This window comes from Natrix helvetica (assembly GCF_964273705.1).
Source record: "Natrix helvetica genome assembly, chromosome: 2".
NCBI classification, from domain to species: Eukaryota; Metazoa; Chordata; class Lepidosauria; order Squamata; family Natricidae; genus Natrix; species Natrix helvetica.
In genome coordinates, this window is record NC_138552.1 from 294,894,677 (window position 1) to 294,917,339 (window position 22,663).

Consider the following 22,663-nt stretch of genomic DNA (forward strand, 5'->3'; position numbering starts at 1 on the left):
AAACCCCTCTCCCTTGTAGCACTGATGATGTTACCTAGCTGGGCCATGAAACGTCTGCAAGAAAGCCACCAAGCTCAGAGAGCACCAAGGAACCCTCATGTCAAACCTGGGAAGGGGAGCACACAAGGTTTAATCTGGTTGAAAGAACAGAGCTGACTTACTCTTGTTCCATGGCGTTAAACACCACCGACTGTGCCATGATGAAGCAGTTAGGGTCCACCTGTCCATCTTCTCCGCAGATCTTGGCTGAAAGTTTACCAGAAGACATTCCCGTTAAGTGTCAAGAGTTTACGGCAAAGGAAAAGACAGAAGGTGGCCGGCAGCCTGCAGATTACAGAGCTGTTGCGGCCCGCCAGCGGCCAGTGGAGCTGGCAGTTGAGTCGGACAGTGAGGAGGTTGGGGAGGAACCTGGGCCAGTCCTGGAGTCTGGGGAAGGCTCTGAGGAGGGATCTGTGTCGGAGGCAGAGAGGGGGCCAGGGCCGTCTGACAGTTATCAGCTGCCTTCGGAGTCAGACATCAGTGGGGCAGAAGAACAGCTGGAGCCTGTTCCCAGTGTGCGCATGCGCAGAGTGGCCAGAGGAAGGGAACAACTAAAGAACAGGGGTCGACTTGGGAGTAAGGCCACAGGTGGACAGTGAATGGCCCCTCCCAGAGGAAATAAAAGGGGAGCAAAAGGGGAGTGGAGTTTGCAGCAGACCATTAGTTCATTCCTGCATTCTTTCTCGGCCTGGCCACTGTCCGAGCCTGAGAAAGGTTGGTAATTGGGAACTATCTCGGAAGACGGTGGGAGAAGAAAGACTTTGCTGGAGAGGAATTCACTGTCAATTAAATAAAAGGGGTTTATCGGGAAGAGGACTCAGCTTCGTGCTGCTGGGGAAGCCCAAGTCAGAACAAAAGCAGGGTTTGAAACCGGGGAGTGGGGTGGGGGGGATGCCAGGGGGTGTCTCCCTTCCAGCCCCATCTCCCCAAAGTTTGTTATCCTGCCGAAAAACGGGTTCGGGAGTGTGACGTCTTACCCACAATGTCATTTCTCATCAGCTCTGTAATGGGTATTGGTTTAGCAGCATCGGGAGATATATATTTGGTAAAAATGGTCACTGCATCCCGTTCAATACCTGGGAAGGGGGAAGAGAGAGAAAAGGCGACAGTGGATTGAGCCCAGTCCAGGGCTGGTATTCTGCCGATTCTGGCCAGTTTGCCCAAACCAGTAGCGGAAATCGCAGGTGGGCCCGCCCGCCCACCCGGTCTCTATGCCATCCCGTTTAGGCCCCTTTTTTAGCCAAAGCGCATGCGTGGACGGGCGGTGACTTAACTCAGTGGCTAAGACGCTGAGCTTGTCGATCAGAAGGGTCGGCAGTTCGAATCCCTAGCGCCGCGTAACTGAGTGAGCTCCCGTGACTTGTCCCAGCTTCTGCCAACCTAGCAGTTCGAAAGCACGTGAAAAATGCCAGTAGAAAAATAGGGGCCACCTTTGGTGGGAAGGGAACAGCGATCTATGTGCCTTTGGTGTTGAGTCATGCCGGCCACATGACCACAGAGACGTCTTCGGACAGCCCTGGCTCTTCGGCTTTGAAACGGGAGATGAGCAGCGTCCCCTAATGTCAGGAACAACTAGCACATATGTGCGAGGGGAACCTTTACCTTGGGGATACCCTACCCCTGGCCCAGTCTTACTATGGAAAGGAGGAGTTCGTCTGAGGTTGCAATGAGTTGGGAGTGGGGTTGGGAAGCGGTTCAGCAGTTTGCAAAAACTTCCGCAGTGAGTAATCGGAGGTTACATTTTGTTTTCGAGAAGGATTGCACAACTCCACAAACTGAGCCAGAGATCTTTGTTGCTGAAAAGCAAATCTCCAGTAATAAGTGACTAATTGTTTTTGGAACCCGGAGGCCTTGCAGAAATGGGTCTTCCTCCCCACTCGAACAACTACAGGTAGTCCTCGACTTACGACCGTAAACTGAGCCTGCAACTACACCCAAAATTGCCCTCCATAATTGAACACACAAAACCGAGATGGTAAAAATAAGTTCTTCCATGGCCCACACTGTTCATCGCTCCCTTACTCTCTTCTAATCCCTTCCTCTCCAATTTCCACACTCCGATGGGAACAAAAACCAATAGGTCAGAAACACGGGACGATGTGTACAGGTAGTCCTCGACTTACAACAGTTCATTTAGTGACCGTTGAAAGTTACAATGACGGTAAAATCCAGGCATTTGGCAACTGACTCGTACTTATGACGGCTGCAGTGTCCCGGGATCGTGTGATCTCCTTTGGCGAACGTCTGACAAGCAAAATCAATGGGGAAGCCAGATTCACTTAACAAAACCATGTCACTAACTGAATAACTGCAGTGATTAATAACTGTGGCAAGTAAGGTCACAAAAGGGGGGGTGGGGAAACTCACGTAACTGTCTCACTTAGCAACATAAATTTGGGGCTCCTAAATCGGGGACTTTCTGCACATGTTTTCCAAAAAGGAACTACCCTTCCTGCTACAAATCTTCCTTTACTTATAATTTTTTTAGCTGAGCTTTGCAAAGTATCCTCACTCCGGAAGAGATGCCCAGTTACGTTTAAAAAATTAACAACAACAAATTGTGAACAATCAACAGGGTGAACCGGACGAAGGGATGAATGATTAGGGATTAACCCTAACCGGACGAAGGGATTAATTAATGAAGAACTATCTCAGTTGTACTTTGCTAATTTGAGATTTAAGATTACATGCACATCACAAATTTCTCTTGGAAGCCCCACATTTCTTCCTTCTCCAGTTTGCAATCCTGGATTTTGAAGCTTTGTGGGTTTCGTGTAAACTCAGGTGAGTCTAGCAAGACAGGTTGCAATTGAGCCAGCAAATCTTATATTTTAAAGGTTTCTCAACCTTGGGCCCTTTTAAGATTGGTGGACTTCAACTCCCAGAATTCCCCAGCCAGCTATGCTATGCTGGCTAGGGAATTCTGGGAGCTGAAGTCCACAGGTCTTGAAATTGACACATTGGAAACCTATGGAAGTCCACAAGGTCTTGAAATTGGCACAATTGACACATTGGAAATTGACAAGAAGTCCACAGGTCTTGAAATTGACACAGGATATCATAGGAAGACCTATGAAGTCCAGAAGGTCTTGAAATTGACACATAGGATATCATAGGAATACCTATGAAGTCCATAGGTTTTGAAATTGTCACACTGGATATCATAGGAAGACCTATGAAATCCACAGCCTTTGAAATTGACACATAGGATATCATAGGAAGACCTATGAAGTCCACAAGTCTTGAAATTGACACATAGGATATCACAGAAAGACCTATGAAGTCCAGGTAGTCTTGAAATTGACACATTGGAAATTGACAAATTGGGTATGAACAAATTCTGGGAGTTGAAGTCCATAGGTCTTGACATTGACAGATTTTATATCATAGGAAGATATTCATCTGAAAGTACTGAAGGTTAACAAATGGCACTTTTAACCATTTTTCCTCCTGAAGAATCGAAACTATGTTTATAGGACCATCTTGTATCCTGAGTTGAGGTGGTCCTTGACTTACAATAGTTCATTTAGTGACCATTTCAAGTTACAACGACACTGAAAAAAGGGACTTAGGGTCGTTTTTCACACATAGGGCAGTTGCAGTAGCCCCATGGTCACAGGATCAAAATTCAGAGGCTTGGCAGCTGACTCACTTTCATGACGGTCGTAGTGTCCTGGGTCATGTGATCCCTTTTTGCGACCTTTTGACAAGCAAACGGGAATCAGGCTTCTCAATGGGGAAGCCAGATTCATTTAACAACCGTGTAAGTCCTTTAATACAGCTGCAGTGATTCCATTAACCGCTGTGGCAAGATAGGTCATAAAATGGGGGAAACTCATAGAACCATTAGCGACAGAAATTATGGGCTCAATTTTGGTCGTAAATTGAGGACTACCTGTAGGTCCTTAAAAGAGGACAATCCCGGAAATTGCAGGTTGTCTCAACTTTCGACAACTGAACCCCAAAATCTATGTTGCTAAGTGAGAAATTTGTGAAGCGAATTTTGTCCCACTTTACGACCTTTCTTGCCACATTTGTTAATTGAATCACAGCGGTTGTTAAATTTATCACCCTGTTCTTAAGTGAATCTGTCTACCCCGTTGACTTCGCTTATCCGAAGGTCGCAAAAGGGGATCAAATGATCCCGGGACAGTGCAAACGTCATAAAAGCGAGCCAGCTGCCAAGCATCCAAATGTAAATCATGTGACCAGAAGTGGGTTGCTGCCGGTACGGCTCGGTATGGCCGTATGGGTAGTGGCCCGTAACAGCTGAGAGCATACCAGTACGGTGGCTCTTTTGGGCCATCCGCCTGCCTGCATTCTATATCTGTTTTTATGGCAAACAGCAAATTGCAGGCGCACACACAGCGTTTGGTGCCTGCGCGAGCCCCAACAATCAGCTGGTTGTTGCAGGGGCGGTGGATTGCGCACGCATGCACAGCACAAGTTAGATGTGTGCACGAACAGAACCCGCAATTGCATGATCAGCGTACCGGTAGTGACAGTAAGAGCAACCCACCACTGCATGTGATTATGGGGGTGAAGCAACGGTGTGAAAAATGGCCCTAAGTCACTTTGCTTCAGTGCCGTTGTAACCTTTTGTTCCCATCAGGGAGTGTGGAAATTGGAGAGGAAGGGATCACAAGAGAGTAAGGAAGTGATGAACAGTCCGGGCCATGATAATACCACTTTACAAGGCCTTGGGAAGGCCACACTTGGAATACTGCATTCAGTTTTGGTCGCCACGATGTAGAAAAGATGCAGAGACTCTAGAAAAAGTGCAGAGAAGAGCAACAAAGAGGATTAGGGGACTAAAACATATGACGGTTGCAGGAACTGGGGATGTCTAGTTTAATAGAAAGAAGGACTAGGGGAGACATGATAGCAGTGTTCCAATATCTCAGGGGTTGCCACAAAGAAGAGGGAATCAAACTATTCTCAAAAGCACCTGAAAGCAGAAGAAGAAGCAATGGGTGGAAACTAATCAAGGAGAGAAGCAACTTAGAACTGAGGAGGAATTTCCTGACAGAACAATTAATCCGTGGAACAGAAGTTGCCTCCAGAAGTTGTGAATGCCCCAACACTGGAAGTCTTTAAGAAGATGTTGGATAGCCATCTGTCTGAAACGGTATAGGGTTTCCTGCCTAGGCAGGGGGTTGGACTAGAAGACCTCCAAGGTCCCTTCCAACTCTACTATTGTATTGTATTGTATTGTATTATGAGACAACTTATTTTACCACCGTCATGGCTTTGTGCAGTCACTAAATGAACTGTTGTAAGTCAAGGACTACCTGTATAGATTGTCCCATAACCGGGCGTCTCTTCCGGAGTGAGGATACTTTGCAAAGCTCAGCTAAAAAAAATTATAAGTAAAGGAAGATTTGTAGCAGGAAGGGTAGTTCCTTTTTGGAAAACATGTGCAGAAAGTCCTCGATTTAGGAGCCCCAAATTTCTGTTGCTAAGTGAGACAGTTACGTGAGTTTCCCCACCCTCCCTTTTGTGACCTTACTTGCCACAGTTATTAATCACTGCAGTTATTCAGTTAGTAACATGGTTTTCTTAAGTGAATCTGGCTTCCCCATTGACTTTGCTTGTCAGACGTTCGCCAAAGGAGATCACACGATCCCGGGACACTGCAGCCGTCATAAGTACGAGTCAGTTGCCAAATGCCTGGAGTTTACCTCTATTGTAACTTTCAACGGTCACTAAATGAACTGTTGTAAGTCGAGGGCTACCTGTACACATCGTCCCGTGTGTCTGACCTATTGGATTTCGTTCCCATCAGGGAGTGTGGAAATTGGAGAGGAAGGGATTAGAAGAGAGTAAGAGAGTGATGAACAGTGTGGGCCATGGGAGAACTTATTTCACTACCGTCAGGGCTTTGTGTGGTCACTAATTGAAGTGTTGTGAAGTCGAGGACTACCTGTACTTGGAGAGACTGTGGACTTGGCTTACTTTTCACGAGTTTTCCTGACAAGTCCTTTAGTGCAAAGGAAGGGCTGTTTCGATTGGACGCTGAGATCATGGAAGCATCTTGAGGGTCACCCGGAAAAGGACAGTCCTCGCCTTCTGACGGAGTCAACCCCAAACGGGGTTTGTCACCGCCGTGGCCAAGCAGCAAATGGTCCCGAAGAGTCAAAGCTGACCGGTTCAAATGTGCCAAAGAGGGTTCGGCGGGGCACCGGTTGTCCAGTCCTCCGTTGAGCGACTCGCCGAAAGGGGGAAACCCCGGAGGGTCTTGCTGCTGCCGCAGGCAAGGGGACACTGGCTCGGCCAGAGAACTGTGCTTCACCGTGTTCAAGCTGTGTGCTCTGATGCGGGACCAGATGGCGGAGCGGAAAGTCTCGGCTTCCAACCAGAATCGGACCAAGTGTTCCATGCGGTGGAGCTCCATGTACTGGGAGAAGTACGGGAGGGCCACGGAGTCGCGTAGGACTTGAGTCAGGGTCTTGGAGAGGCTGGACTTGGTTTCTTGAGCTTGGTAATCCAGGCAGGAGCGGCCTAGAGGAAGCAGAGGAAGAGAAAGTGAGGAGGGGGAATGCTATTGTTCTGACCCAGCTCCCCAAACACGACCATCCCTCTGAATTGAACTCAAAAGATTCCTTTATTAGGAGTGCCAGCAGCCCTGGCAAGTCCGTCCAGCCAGAAGATGAATAGTTGTCTGCCACATCTATTCATCTCCGGCCCCTGCTTTTTATCCCAGAGCTAGGGTGAGGTTTGCTAGCAGCGATGGCTCTTCTGTCCCAAGGACCGGCCCATAGATTTCCACTGCTCTCCTCTCCTCTCTGCCTTCTGTGCATTCGTGCGTCAGGGACTGGACCCAGCTGTTCCTCCTCTTCCTCATCAGTCACCTCCAGACCTGGGAGCTGTTGACTCTCCATATGAGGGCTGGAGGACGGCACAGGCTCCGCCTCTGTCATCTCCATTCTTGCTTCCCCCTCCGGAGCTCTCAGGTCGCCTTGATACTCACCCAGACTCCCACGCCTCCTCCTCTGATTCGGCTGCTGGAGGAGCCGGCAGCCATAACAGAAACGTTCTCTAGGTTTGGAGAGAGGCACCCTATAAAATATCTCCATCACGACTCCATCAGTTCAGAGGAGGAGGAGCTGGAATCAAGACCGTCCGACGAGGACAGGGTGTGTCCCATGGAATGTCTGGAGAGCCTAGAGCAGAGGTGGGTTGCTGCTGGTTCAGCCTCGTTCGGCCGAACCGGTAGTGGAATTCAAGCCTGGGTCGCAGAACCGACAGCGACGCAGGCGTCACATGTCCCCGCACCGGTTCTTTCGCCGACGTATTGGATTTTAGTAGCTGCACGTGTAGAACTCACTGTAGATTGTTCTAAGTATGCACGCAGAATTGCGCACGGGTTGCAAACAGTTAGTAAGACTGGCAGCAACCCACTACCCCTGGTCTAGGGGCTGAAGACGATGCTCTCCCAGGGCCCTTCAGTATTGGGGGAGGTAGTCGACCAGAGGGGCAGAAACACGGGAGAGGATCGACTGCAGACAGGCAGTGGTGTTGAGAGGCAGAGGATTCCCTCTGACTAGGAACAGCTGCCTCCCCAAGAGTGATTCAAGGGCACCAAGAGCGGAGCGGAGGCAAAGGAGATCAGCGAGGCTGCTGGCGAGGAGGCCGCCCAGGCACTTCTCCCAAAGAACATCTGCCTTGAGTTGATTTAAACGGAGGCCTTCTCGGGAACAATCTGATTTGCCTCTTGTTAAACTCATTTACACGCAGGTAGTCCTCAGGTTATGGAGGCTTCCTACTATATTGTAAGTATAGTATAAAGGTTGTAAAATGGTTGGTCAAGTGATTGATCCCAAGTCGCTCACCCGGCTTCCATTCCTGGGCTGGGACTAGAATTCACTCTCTCCTGGGGATTGGTTCAAGGTCACCCAGCTAGCATTCAAGACCAAATGTCACCATCTCCTGGTGATTGGCCCAAAGTCAACCACATGGCCTTCTTGCCTAAAACGGGACTAGAACTCTCGCTCTCCTGGTGATTGGTCCAAAGTCACCCAGCCAGCTAGCATACCTAAGGGGGACTAGAACTCACAGTCTCCTGGTGATTGGCCCAACGTTACCCAGCTGGCTTTCCTGGCTAACCTGGGACTAGAACTCAGGGTCTCCTGGTTCCTACGCTGGCTCCTTAATCACTTGACTGAACTGGCTCGATCAATCAATCCCTCCCTTCCTTACAGCTACCTATCAAGGCTATTTTAGGTCTCTAAACATGCTCACGAGGTCTTTGCACCCAGCTAGACCATGTCAACAACGAGACATGGTTGAAGCGGGCAAAGCAGCGCCTGCATTTTCTGTGTCGTGTGAGAAGAGCACATCTTCCTCCCCGTCCTCACCACTTTATATAGAGTGGTGGCGAACCTTTTTTTCCATCAGGTGCCAAAAGCCAGTACGTGCCCACACCCGTAATTAAATGCCCCCCTGCGTTGCGCCCCCCTGCACATACATGCACGACACACACACTGTGCATGTGTGCATGGCTTTCTTGGAGCCTGGGGAGGGCAAAAACGTCCCGCCTGCCACTCTGGAGGCAGGAAATAGCATGTTTCCTGACTTCCAGCGGGCCTATTTTTCACCCTCCCCAGGGTACAGAGGCATTCTTGGACCCTGGGGAGAGTAAAAATAGCCTCCCCCGCCCCCTGGAGGCCCTCTGGAAGTTGGAAACGGCCTGTTTCCCGACTTCTGGTGGACCCGGTAGGTCCATTTCTCACCCTCCCCAGGCTTCAGGAAGTTTTCTGGAGCTGACATGGGGCAACGCCTCGCATGCCCTCAGATATGGCTGTGTGTGCCATCTGTGGCACACGTCCATAGGTTCGCCATCACGGCCATAGAGGAAGGATTGAGAGCATCCTGTTGTATTGCATTGCAGTCTGGTTTGGAAGCATTATGACTTCGGACAGGGAGGCAGTGCTGAGTGGCGAGGACAGTGGAAACGATTATTGGCAGTTCACTCCCTTCTATCTAGGGCATGGCACATAAGCGATGCTTGAGCAAAATCGGCAGGATGGCCTGGGATGCTACACAACCTGTTTTCCTTGTTACCTTCTGGAAGGCCCTTCCTGGTATCCGAAGGAGAACATCCAGATTCACTCACAATTTTGGTGTGTGTGTGTGTGTGTGTGTGTGTGTGTGTGTGTGTGTGTGTGTGTGTCCGTTTTTGCTCCCAGGAGGCTTCCCTGGGGCCTGCTAGGCCAAAAACGGCGTGGGGGGATGCTGAGAAAGAAAGAAGGAAAGAGAGAGAAATAGAGACGGAAAGAGAGAGAGAGAAACAGAGACAGAAAGAAAGAAGGAAAGAGAGAAACAGAGACAGAGACAGAAAGAAAGAAGGAAAGAGATAGAAACAGAGACAGAAAGAAGGAAAGAGAGAAATAGAGAAATAAAGGAAAGAGAGAGAAACACAGAAAGAAATAAGGAAAGAGAGAAATAGAGACAGAAAGAAAGAGAGAAACAGAGACAGAAAAAGGAGAGACAGAAACAGAGACAGAAAGAAAGAAGGAAGGAAAGAGAAACAGAGACAGAAAGAAAGAAGGAAAGAGAGAGACAGAAACAGAGACAGAAAGAAGAAAAGAGAAAGGAAAGAAAGAGACAGAAAGAAAGAAAAAAAAGAGAGACAGAAACAGAGACAGAAAGAAAGAAGGAAAGAGAGAGACAGAAACAGAGACAGAAAGAAGAAAAGAGAAAGGAAAGAAAGAGACAGAAAGAAAGAAAAAAAGAGAGACAGAAAGAGACAGAAAGAAAGAAGGAAAGAGAGAGACAGACACAGAAAGAAAGAGGAAAGAGAGAGAGAAACAGAGACTGAAAGAAAGAAGGAAAAAGAGTCAGAAACAGAGAGAAAGAAAGGAGAAAGAGAAAGGAAGAGAAAGAAAGAAAGGGAGGGAAAAAGGAGAGGAAGGACTACAAACCTGGCACTAGACACTTCAGAGGATAATCCAGGGCTGGAAGGGACCTGGAGGTCATCTAGTCCAACCCTGCTCCAGCAAGACATTGTTAAAGTGAGTTTCTCTCGTTTGATCCCCTAATTACATGACTACATAGTCACATGACCCCCACCAAGCCACGCCCACAGAACCAGTAGTAAAAAAATTTAGAGTTCCCCACCGCAATGAAGGTTATCTTATAAAAAGGAACCGGGCTCACCCAAGTCTCCAAAATGTGCAGCTTCCATGTGGCTGGGCTGCTTCTTAAGGGCGGCGGTGCGACTGCTGCAGGATTCCATGTTGGCCGAGATGGCGTTGATCGCCACGTGGCTTGGTCCGGCGGCCTCGAGCAAGGCATGGTTCCTGGCACCTCTCTGCGGAGAATATCCTGCCGCTGCCGCTGGAAAGGGAACCACAAGGTGATGCTGCTGCTTTAGCGAACTAAAATCTGGGTTTTTAGACCTCCCATCCTTGTTGTAGATACAGGCTGGTCCTCGACTTACAACACAACTGAGCTGAAAATTTATGTTGCGGGGCGCGAGTTATTAAAAGATTAGAAAAGATGTTTTAGAAAAGATGTGTTAGAAAAGATGTGGAGACTCTAGAAAGAGTGCAGAGAAGAGCAACAAAGAGGATTATCACAGAGGACGCGGGAAGCCCCTTTACAGGGCAGAGCAGAGGAGTTTGGGGAATATCTGCAGGACAAAATCGCTCAGATCCGGAGCGGATGGGCCCCCTTCAGTGCACCAGAGGAGCCGCCAACAGTGAGTCTTGTGAGACCATTCTGGGAGGAGTTTGATTCTGTTGCCCCCGAGGATTTGGATAGGTTGCGTGGACGGCTGCGACCGACCACATGTTTAATGGACCCGTGACCCTCCTGGTTGGTACTGGCATCCTGGGAAGTGACACGAGGCTGGCTACTGGGCTTGGTGAACGCCTCGTTGAGCGAGGGGTCCTTGCCTGCCGCCTTGAAAGAGGCGGTGGTGAGGCCCTTACTCAAGAGGCCTTCCCTTGACCCGATGGAGCTAGCTAATTATCGTCCAGTCTCCAACCTTCCCTTTTTGGCGAAGGTTGTAGAGAATGTGGTGGCACAGCAGTTTCCACGACACCTTGAGGAATCCGAATATCTAGACCCACGCCAGTCCGGCTTCCGGCCCGGACACAGCACGGAGACGGCCTTGGTCGCGTTGGTCGATGATCTCTGGAGGGCCAGAGATAGGGGTTGTTCCTCTATCCTGGTCCTATTAGATCTCTCGGCGGCTTTTGATACCATCGACCATGGTATCCTATTGCGCCGGCTGGGGGGGATGGGAGTTGGAGGCACCGTTCTGCGGTGGTTCGGCTCCTACCTCTCTGACCGGACGCAATGTGTGTTGGCAGGGGGGCAGAGGTCGACCCTGAGGTCACTCACTTGTGGGGTGCCTCAGGGGTCGGTCCTCTCGCCCCTCCTGTTCAATTCATATGTGAAGCCGCTGGGGGAGATCATTCGTGGTTTTGGGGTGGAGTATCATCTGTACGCTGATGATACGCAGCTGTACATTTCCACCCCAGACCACCCCAACGAGGCTGTCGAGGTGATGACCCGGTGTTTGGAAGCCGTCGGGATCTGGATGGGGGACAACAGACTCAAGCTCAACCCCTCCAAGACCGAGTGGCTGTGGCTACCGGCACCCCGGTTCAGTCAGTTGATTCCATCACTGACCATAGGGGGCGAGCAATTGCCCCCTGTGGAGCGGGCGCACAATTTGGGCGTCCTCCTAGATGCCCGGCTGTCAATGGATGACCATGTGGCAGCCGTGGCAAGGGGGGCGTTCCACCAGGTTCGCCTGGTGCGCCAATTGCGCCCCCTACTGGACCGGGATGCCCTATGCACGGTCACTCATGCACTGGTGACGTCTCGGCTGGACTACTGCAATGCCCTCTACATGGGGCTTCCCTTGGGACGCGCTCGAAGACTGCAGCTAGTCCAGAACGCAGCCGCGCGGGCTATTATGGGGAGTACTAGGTACTCCCATGTAACACCGCTCCTGCGCGAGCTGCACTGGCTGCCTGTGGTCTTTCGAGTGCGTTTCAAGGTGTTAATTACCATCTTTAAAGCGCTCCATGGCTCAGGACCTAGGTACTTGCGGGATCGCATTCTACCACACACTTCCCTGCGACCGATTCGCTCTCACAGGGAAGGACTCCTCCGGGTGCCGTCCACTAAGCAATGCCAACGGGCGGCACCTAGGAGTAGAGCCTTCTCTGTGATGGGCCCAACCCTCTGGAATGACCTCCCCCCCCGATATCAGAACCACCACTGACTTCCGCTCCTTTCGACAAAAACTGAAGACTCACCTGTTCCGTTTAGCCGGCCTGGCCCATTTATAGTTTTATTCTACCTCCTGGCAGATATTTTAATTGGGTATTTTTAGGGTATTTAAATATTGCTTGTAACTACTTTACTTCAGATATGTACAGTTTCTTATTGCCTCCTCTTTGTGTTTGTATTTTCTATTTATTGATGTCTTTTTATTTGACTGTACACCGCCCCGAGTCCCTTTGGGGAGAGGGGGCGGTATAAAAATCTAAATAAAAGTAAAGTAAAGTAAAGGATTAGGGGACTGGAGACTAAAACATATGAAGAACGGTTGCAGGAACTAGGTATGTCTAGCTTAAGAGAAAGAAGGACTAGGGGAGACATGATAGCATTGTTCCAATATCTCAGGGGTTGCCACAAAGAAGAGGGAGTCAAACTATTCTCCAAGGCACCTGAGGGTAGGACAAGAAGCAATGGGTGGAAACTAATCAAGGAGAGAAGCAACTTAGAACTGAGGGGAAATTTCTTGACAGAACAATTAACCAGTGGAACAGAAGTTGCCTCCAGAAATTGTGAATGTCCCAACACTGGAAGTCTTGAAGAAGATGTTGGATAGCCATTTGTCTGAAACAGTATAGGGTTTCCTGCCTAGGCAGGGGGTTGGACTAGAAGACCTCCAAGGTCCCTTCCAACTCTGCTATTGTATTGTATTGTAAGTGAATTTTAGCCCGTTTTACAACCTTTCTTGCCGCCGTTAAGTCAGTAACACAGTGGTTCAGTGAATCTGGTTTCCCCTTTGACTCTGCTGGTAAGGAGGTCGCAAAAGGGGATCTCACACTGCAACCGTCATAAATGTGAGTCAGTTGTCAAGCATCTGACTCTAAATCACATGGTCACAGGGGGTGCTTCAACCGTCGTAAGAGTGTGTTTGTGTGTGTGTATGTGTGTAACGGTCATAAGTCACCTTTTACACTGTCTTTGTTAACTTTGTAACACTCAATGAACCGTTGTTAAGTTCTAGATGTAATGTTGGCAATTTGGTCCCAACTTTCTGTCACTAAGTGATACGGTCATAAAGCACCACCGGCGGAAATCCCCGACTTTCTAAATAAACCAGGAGGGAAGGTTTGCAAATGGCGGTCAAGGGATGGAATCTCTAAAGGAAGTCCCTATAAAAACCCAGAAGTACATTCAGTACATTAAAATTAATCATGTTGAAGGGTAGCCCAGCCCTGCTGAATCCATAAATTATAAGCAGAATTATAAACACCCCGGAAATGACATCATTTCATTTCTTTCCATTTCCTTGTTGTATTCAAGCAACAAAGCCAATGGGAGTGATTTAAGTCGGTGTTGTTTTTTTTCCCCCTCAACCGTGGCAACTTTCTGAGGTGTGGACTTCAACTCCCAGAATTCCCCAGCCAGCATGGCTGGCTGGGGAATTGTGGGAGTTGAAGTCCACACCTCAGAAAATTCTCAAGGTTTAGAAACATTGGTCTAAAGCGATTAAGCACATGGAGACTTTGTAATAAGGCAGTTGAGAAGAAATTAGTTTTAATCTATCATCCATCTATCTATCCATCTATCCATCTCTCTGTCTCTCTCTCTATCTATTTAGCCATCATATGTGTCTGTCTGTCTATCTATCTATGTCTGTCTATCTCTCTGTATTTGACTATCTATCCATTCATCATCTATCCATCCATCCATCCATCCATCCATCCATCCATCCATCCATCCATCCATCCATCTATCTATCTATCCAGCCATCATATCTGTCTGTTTGTCTGTCTCTCTGTATTTGACTATCCATCCATCCATTATCTATCTATCTATCTATCTATCTATCTATCTATCTATCTATCTATCTATCTATCTATCTATCTATCTATCTATCATCTATCTATCTATCTATCTATCTATCATCTATCTATCTATCTATCTATCTATCTATCATCTATCTATCTATCTATCTATCTACTATCTATCTATCTATCTATCTATCTATCTATCTATCTATCTATCTATCTATCTAATCTATCATCTATCTATCTCTATCTATCCAGCAATCATATCTATCTCTCTTTAGTTGTATGTCTATCTATCTATCTATCTATCTATCTATCTATCTATCTATCTATCTATCATCTATCTATCTATCTATCTATCTATCTATCTATCATCTATCTATCATCTATCTATCATCTATCTATCTATCTATCATCTATCATCTATCTATCTATCTATCTATCATCTATCTATCTATCTATCTATCTATCTATCTATCTATCTATCTATCTATCTATCATCTATCTATCATCTATCTATCTATCTATCTATCTATCTATCTATCTATCTATCTATCATCTATCTATCTATCATCTATCTATCTGTCTATCATCTATCTATCTATCATCTATCTATCTATCTATCTATCTATCATCTATCTATCTATCTATCTATCTATCTATCCATCCATCTATCTAATCTATCATCTATCTATCTCTATCTATCCAGCAATCATATCTATCTCTCTTTAGTTGTATGTATATCTATCTATCTATCTATCATCTATCTATCTATCTATCTATCTATCTATCTATCATCTATCTATCTATCATCTATCAATCTATCTATCTATCTATCTATCTATCTATCATCTATCTATCTATCTATCAATCATCTATCTATCATCTATCTATCTATCTATCATCTATCATCTATCTATCTATCTATCATCTATCTATCTATCTATCTATCTATCATCTATCTATCTATCATCTATCTATCATCTATCTATCATCTATCTATCTATCTATCTATCTATCTATCTATCTATCTATCTATCTATCTATCATCTATCTATCATCTATCTATCTATCTATCTATCTATCTATCTATCTATCATCTATCTATCTATCTATCTATCTATCTATCTATCTATCATCTATCTATCTATCTATCATCTATCTATCTATCTATCTATCTATCTATCTATCTATCTATCTATCTATCTATCTATCTATCTATCATCTATCATCTATCTATCATCTATCTAATCTCCTAAGACCAAGATGGCAAACCTATGGCATGGGTGCCAGAGTTGGCACGCAGCCCTCTCTGTGGGCATGCGCCAACTCTTCTTCTAGTTTCCAGTGTGCACATGTGCGCCAGCTGACGGAGTATGGGAAGACTGCCTGAAAACAGCCAAAACCACCCAAAAAACATGCCGTTTTGGGGGTCATTTTCCGGGTTGTTTTCAGGCTGTTCTGGGCCATTTTTCAGGCTATTTTAGGCGCTCTGGCAGTAAAACCAAAAACAGCCTAAAAATGGCCCATAAAACGACCTGAAAATGGCCCAAAACAGCCATGCGCGTACTGGCCAGGTCTTTGGCTTTCCAGCACTCCGGCGTATGCATGCAAAAATCGGCCCGTTTTTCACTCATTTCTGCCTTCCCCAGCCCCCAGGAGCACCCTGGAAGCCTCCTAAAGGCTCTGCATGGCCGTTTTGGTGAAGGGGGAGGGGTTTCTGGGGGCAACAAAATGCTGCATTCAGTGTATAAGACACACCCAGATTTTCAGCCTCTTTTTTGAGGGGAAAAAGGTGCATCTTACACTCTGAAAATTACGGTAGTCTGAATCCCTAATTCCTGGGAAATTCAGGTTTTCTGGAATGGAGCCTCTTACCAAAGTTGCCGGGCATCGGAGCTGATCCAGACTCTGTAAATATGAAAGGAAAGCGGTTAATTTTTTGCTGAGGGTGTGAAATGTGACAGAAATGTGATACAGTGCCCATCCCGCATAACTTTAGAAGCCCTGTAGAGTTTAGTCAGCATATTCAAGGCAAAAGTGGACGGGTTTGTGAGGCCCTAGGTGCAAACCTGAATGTCAGAGTGAAAAAAAAAGAGAATGGCTTGAAAATTAAATTCCAAATCAGCAGGATTATTGCCAAGACAGCCAGCTTAAGGCAAAAGAATGGCAGAGTTGAATGTGTCCTTCTGAAGTAAGAGCTTTATAATATCGATCAGGAGTGAGTAACAGTGTGCCCTTTATGATTCGTGGACTTCAACTCCCAGAATTCCTGAGCCAGCATGGAGAATGATGGCCCTTTATGACTTATGGACTTCAACTCCCAGAATTCCTGGGCCAGCATGGGGAATGACAGCCCTTTTATGACTTATGGACTTCAACTCCCAGAATTCCTGAGCCAGCATGAGAAAAAATGGCCCTTTTATGATTTGTGGACTTCAATTCCCAGAATTCCTGAGCCAACATGGGGAACAATGGCTCTTTATGACTTATGGACTTCAACTCCCAGAATTCCTGAGCCAATATGGGGAACAATGGCCCTTATTTGACTTATGGACTTCAACTCCCAGAATTCCTGGGCCAGGATGGGGAATGACAGCCCTTTTATGACCTATGGACTTCAATTCCCAGAATTCCTGAGGCCATCCTGGCCATCCAAAGCATTTAAGAGCATTTATGGCAACCACACAGAACTAAACCACCAGCAAAGTGAAAAGAGGGAATTTACCTTTAATTGCCCGGGTGTTTTCTAGCGGCTTCTGGTTCTCTCTGCCTCTCACTGCAAAGACACGGAAAGGCTGGTTTTAGCAATGGAGGAAAAATTGGGGACTGCAGCTGCAAATACCTGGGAAGACGCCTCCCCAACAGCAGCAAAAGACTTACGACATCACACAGACCCTCCACAACAAAGGGGACGAAATGTCGCCGATGCATCAATAACACCCACAGGTCAAAATCAAAAGAAGGAAATATTAAACTGACACAGACTGTTTAGAAAAGATGAAAGGCAGTGAGATAATACAATAATACAATAATACAATAGTAGAGTTGGAAGGGACCTTGGAGGTCTTCTAGTCCAACCCCCTGCCTAGGCAGGAAACCCTATACCGTTTCAGACAAATAGCTATCCAACATCTTCTTAAAGACTTCCAGTGTTGGGGCATTCACAACTTCTGGAGGCAAGCTGTTCCACTGATTAATTGTTCTCACTGTCAGGAAATTTCTCCTCAGTTCTAAGTTGCTTCTCTCCTTGATTAGTTTCCACCCATTGCTTCTTGTTCTACCCTCAGGTGCTTTGGAGAATAGTTTGACTCCCTCTTCTTTGTGGCAACCTCTGAGATATTGGAATAATGCTATCATGTCTCCCCTAGTCCTTCTTTCTCTTAAGCTAAACATACCCAGTTCCTGCAACCGTTCTTCATATGTTTTAGTCTCCAGTCCCCTAATCATCTTTGTTGCTCTTCTCTGCACTCTTTCTAGAGTCTCCACATCTTTTTTACATCGTGGCGACCAGAACTGAATGCAGTATTCCAAGTGTGGCCTTACCAAGGCATTATAAAGTGGTATTAACACTTCACGTGATCTTGATTCTATCCCTCTGTTGATGCAGCCTAGAACTGTGTTGGCTTTTTTGGCAGCTGCTGCACACTGCTGGCTCATATTTAAATGGTTGTCCACTAGGACTCCAAGATCCCTTTCACAGTTACTACTACTGAGTAAGGTATCACCTATACTGTACCTGTGCATTCCGTTTTTGTTGCCTAAATGTAGAACCTTACTCTTTTCACCATTGAATTTCATTTTATTAGATAGTGCCCAATGTTCAAGTTTGTCAAGATCCTTCTGTATCTTAAGCCTATCTTCTGGAGTGTTGGCTATTCCTGCCAGCTTGGTATCATCTGCAAATTTGATGAGTTCCCCATTTATTCCCTCATCCAAATCATTGATGAAGATGTTGAAGAGTACTGGGCCTAAAACAGAGCCTTGGGGTACTCCACTGCATACTTCCCTCCATGTAGATGCAGTTCCATTGAGAACTACACGTTGAGTGCGGTTGGTCAGCCAGTTACCAATCCATCTGGTGGTGATGCTGTCTAACCCACATTCTTCTACTTTATCTAGTAGTAGGTTATGGTCTACCTTATCAAAAGCCTTACTGAAGTCCAAGTAAACTATATCAACGGCATTCCTCTGGTCCACTAATTTTGTCACATTATCAAAGAATGCAATAAGATTAGTCTGGCATGATCTGTTTTTGACAAATCCATGTTAAGATAAGAGAGCTTTCCAAATCCATGGTAAGATAAGAGAGCTTTCGATGCTAGGTCGGCACAAAACACAGCAGTGTTTTGCCCCCGAGGATTTGGACAGGTTGCGTGGACGGCTGCGACCCACCACTTGTTTAACGGACCCGTGCCCCTCCTGGCTGGTACTGGCAGCCTGGGAGGTGACACGAGGCTGGCTCCTGGGCCTGGTGAGCGCATCACTGGGTGAGGGATACTTACCAACCGCCTTGAAAGAGGCGGTGGTGAGACCCTTGCTCAAGAGGCCTTCGCTCGACCCAATGGAGCTAGCTAACTATCGTCCAGTCTCCAACCTCCCCTTCGTGGCGAAGGTTGTTGAGAATGTGGTGGCGCAGCAGTTCCCGCGACACCTAGACGAATCCGACTATCTAGACCCACGCCAGTCCGGCTTCCGACCCGGGCACAGCACCGAGACAGCCTTGGTCGCGTTGGTCGATGATCTCTGGAGGGCCAGAGATAGGGGTTGCTCCTCTATCCTGGTCCTATTAGACCTCTCGGCGGCTTTTGATACCATCGACCATGGTATCCTATTGCGCCGGTTGGAGGGGATGGGAGTCGGAGGCACCGTTTTGCGGTGGTTCGGCTCCTACCTCTCCGACCGGAAGCAATGTGTGTTGACAGGGGGACAGAGGTCGTCCCTGAGGCCACTCACTTGTGGGGTGCCACAGGGGTCGGTCCTCTCGCCTCTCCTGTTCAACGCATATGTGAAGCCGCTGGGTGAGATCATCCGTGGTTTTGGGGTTGAGTATCATCTCTACGCTGATGATACTCAGCTGGATATTTCAACCCCAAACCACCCCAACGAGGCTGTCGAAGTGATGTCCCGGTGTTTGGAAGCCGTCGGGGTCTGGATGGGGGACAACAGACTCAGACTCAACCCCTCCAAGACCGAGTGGCTGTGGTTGCCGGCACCTCGGTTCAGCCAGCTGACTCCATCGCTGGCCATAGGGGGCGAACAGTTGCCCCCTGTGGAGCGGGCGCGCAATTTGGGTGTCCTCCTTGATGCCCGGCTGTCAATGGAGGACCATGTGGCAGCCGTGGCAAGGGGGGCATTCCACCAGGTTCGCCTGGTGCGCCAATTGCGCCCCCTACTGGACCGGAGTGCCCTGCGCACGGTCACTCATGCGCTGGTGACGTCTCGCCTGGACTACTGCAATGCCCTCTACATGGGGCTTCCCTTGGGACGCATCCGGAGACTGCAGCTAGTTCAGAACGCAGCCGCGCGGGTTATTATGGGAAGTACCCGTTACTCCCACGTAACACCTCTCCTGCGCGAGCTGCACTGGCTACCTGTGGCCTTTCGGGTGCGTTTCAAGGTATTGATCACCATCTTTAAAGCGCTCCATGGCAGAGGACCTAGTTATCTGCAGGATCGCATCCTACCACACACGTCCCTGCGACCTATCCGCTCACACAGGGAGGGGCTCCTCCTGGTGCCGTCTGCTAGGCAATGCCAGCGGGCGACACCTAGGAGTAGATCCTTCTCTGTGATGGGCCCAACCCTCTGGAATGACCTCCCCCCAGACATTCGAACTACCACCGACCTCCGTTCCTTCCGGCAAAAGTTAAAGACTCACCTATTTCAATCAGCTGGCCTGGCACTTTCTTAGTTTTACCTCCCGGGATTCATTTATTTTAATTGGGTTTGGGGTTTTAATAGGCTTTTAACGTATTATATTTATTATTCTATTACAGTCTCACAACCTCCTTCATCTACGTATTTAATTATTTAACTGTTTATGTATGTATTTTACAACGTATTTTAGTGACTGTACACCGCCCCGAGTCCTCTCCGGGAGAGGGGGCGGTCTATAAGTATGAATAATAAATAAATAAATAAAATAAGTACAAATAAGATTGTTAAACTAGATTACGCTTTTCAGACTAGCTTGTTTCAAGAGGGGAGGACTTCCACTTCCAGAATCCCCCAGCCAGCCATGCTTTAAAAGGGGTGGACTTCAATTCCCATAATTCCCCAGCCAGCCTACTTTAAGAGGGGAGGACTTCCACTCCCATAATTCCCCAGCCAGCATGCTTTAAGAGGGGAGGACCTCCACTCCCAGAATTCCCCAGCCAGCCTGCTTTAAGAGGGGAGGACTTCCACTCCCAGAATCCACCAGCCAGCCTGCTTTAAGAGGAGAGGACTTCCACTCCCAGAATCCACCAGCCAGCCTGCTTTAAAAGGGGTGGACTTCAATTCCCAGAATTCCTCAGCCAGCATGCTTTAAAAGGGGTGGACTTCAATTCCCAGAATTCCCCAGCTAGCAGGCTTTAAGATGGGTGGACTTCCACTCCCAGAATTCCCCAGCCAGCATGTTTTAAGAGGGGTGGACTTCCACTCCCAGAATTCCCCAGCAGCCATGCTTTAAGAGGGGTGGACTTCCACTCCCAGAATTCCCCAGCCAGCCTGCTTTAAGATGGGTGGACTTCCACTCCCAGAATTCCCCAGCAGCCATGCTTTAAGAGGGGTGGACTTCCACTCCCAGAATTCCCCAGCCAGCATGTTTTAAGAGGGGTGGACTTCCACTCCCAGAATTCCCCAGCCAGCATGCTTTAAAAGGGGTGGACTTCAATTCCCAGAATTCCCCAGCCAGCAGGCTTTAAGAGGGGTGGACTTCCACTCCCAGAATTCCCCAGCCAACATGCTTTAAGATGGGTGGACTTCCACTCCCAGAATTCCCCAGCCAGCATGTTTTAAGAGGGATGGACTTCCACTCCCAGAATTCCCCAGCCAACATGCTTTAAGATGGGTGGACTTCCACTCCCAGAATTCCCCAGCCAGCAGGCTTTAAGAGGGGTGGACTTCCACTCCCAGAATTCCCCAGCCAACATGCTTTAAGATGGGTGGACTTCCACTCCCAGAATTCCCCAGCCAGCATGTTTTAAGAGGGATGGACTTCCACTCCCAGAATTCCCCAGCAAGCCATGCTTTAAGAGGGGAGGACTTCCACTCCCAGAATTCCCCAGCCAGCATGTTGCTAAAGTTGAGAAACATTAGTTGAAAGCCATCAAATCTGGATCATTCAACAGCAGCTTCCAAAAATCATGTGAAGGGCTTCCCCATAAGCCTGTTATTTATTTAAAAAGCTAACTTGGGACTATCTTAAGTTGTGCTATAGTTCCTCCCATTTCGCTAGAGAGAGAGAGAGGGAGGAGAGAGAGAGGAGAGAAAGAAAGAAAAGAGAGAGGGAAAGAGCGAGAGAGAAAGAGGGAAAGTGAGAGGGGGGAAAGAAAGAGAGAGAGGAGGGAGGAGAGAAGGAAAGAAAGGGGGAGGGAGAGAGATGCTAAGCATAATTCTGTTCCCTTATATCACTTCCTCATCCTATAAAAACAACACTGAAGTCACTAAAGAAATTGGGGCTGAATTTTCCTCCTCCTGCTTCATCCTCCTATCCTCTCATCCTCTCCTTCCCTCTCCAGATCCTAAGGCTGTGCACTGGCTATACATTCTCTTCTTTCAATTCCATTTCCAAACCTGAGCATTTGGGGAGGGGGCTGCGCCGGGAGGGAGGAGACGCCGAAGAAGTAAACAACTAAGCAAGGCATCCATTGTTGACCACCTCAAGATAGCAACTTCCCTCCGACGGGGGTTGGGGAGGGCGGCTGTACCAACCCCACTCCTTACTTCGGACATCACCCGCTGTTCTGGCTCTCCAAAAACCCGGAAAAAAGGCACCTGGGACATCTAGTACAGGAGCGCTAGAGACTTCACTTCCGTCTGCGGCCGGATTGTTTGCAACGGAAACCAAAGACCACAAATGCTTCTAAGTGGCCTTGAAGCTCCCTTTTCAACTGTCACCATTCCGACCGGCCAACTGAATTATGTCCATTCTAGTAGCTGATGAGAAATCCAGAGTTTTCCTCCTACCTCCTAACTCTGCTTTCCTTTTATACAATACAATAGCAGAGTTGGGAGGGACCTTCGAGGTCTTCTAGTCCAACCCCCTGCCTAGGCAGGAAACCCTATGCCGTTTCAGATAAATGGCTATCCAACATCTTTTTAAAGACTTCCAGTGTTGGGACATTCACAACTTCTGGAGGCAGGTAGTTCCACTGATTCATTGTTCTAACTGTCAGGAAATTTCTCCTCAGTTCTAGGTTGCTTCTCTCCTTGATTAGTTTCCACCCGTTGCTTCTTGTTCTACCCTCAGGTGCTTGGAGAATAGTTTGACTCCCTCTTCTTTGTGGCAACCCCTGAGATATTGGAAGTGCTATCCTGTCTATCTTGGTCCTTCTTTCTATTAAACTAGACATCCCCAGTTCCTGCAACCGTTC

The 22,663-nt window shown here is 47.7% G+C and overlaps 1 protein-coding gene across 1 annotated transcript in view; it reads right to left on the bottom strand.

Annotated features, from left to right (window-relative positions):
• Positions 1-22,663, bottom strand: part of AKAP10 (A-kinase anchoring protein 10) — a 67,976-nt gene that overhangs the window by 22,861 nt on the left and 22,452 nt on the right. The window contains exons 2-7 of the mRNA XM_081945421.1: positions 16,813-16,863; positions 15,963-15,995; positions 10,198-10,377; positions 5,995-6,540; positions 1,017-1,115; positions 162-246 (exon numbers count right to left, since the gene is read on the bottom strand). Coding sequence (XP_081801547.1) covers positions 162-246; positions 1,017-1,115; positions 5,995-6,540; positions 10,198-10,377; positions 15,963-15,995; positions 16,813-16,863 — 994 coding nt within the window. The remainder of the gene's footprint in view (positions 1-161; positions 247-1,016; positions 1,116-5,994; positions 6,541-10,197; positions 10,378-15,962; positions 15,996-16,812; positions 16,864-22,663) is intronic.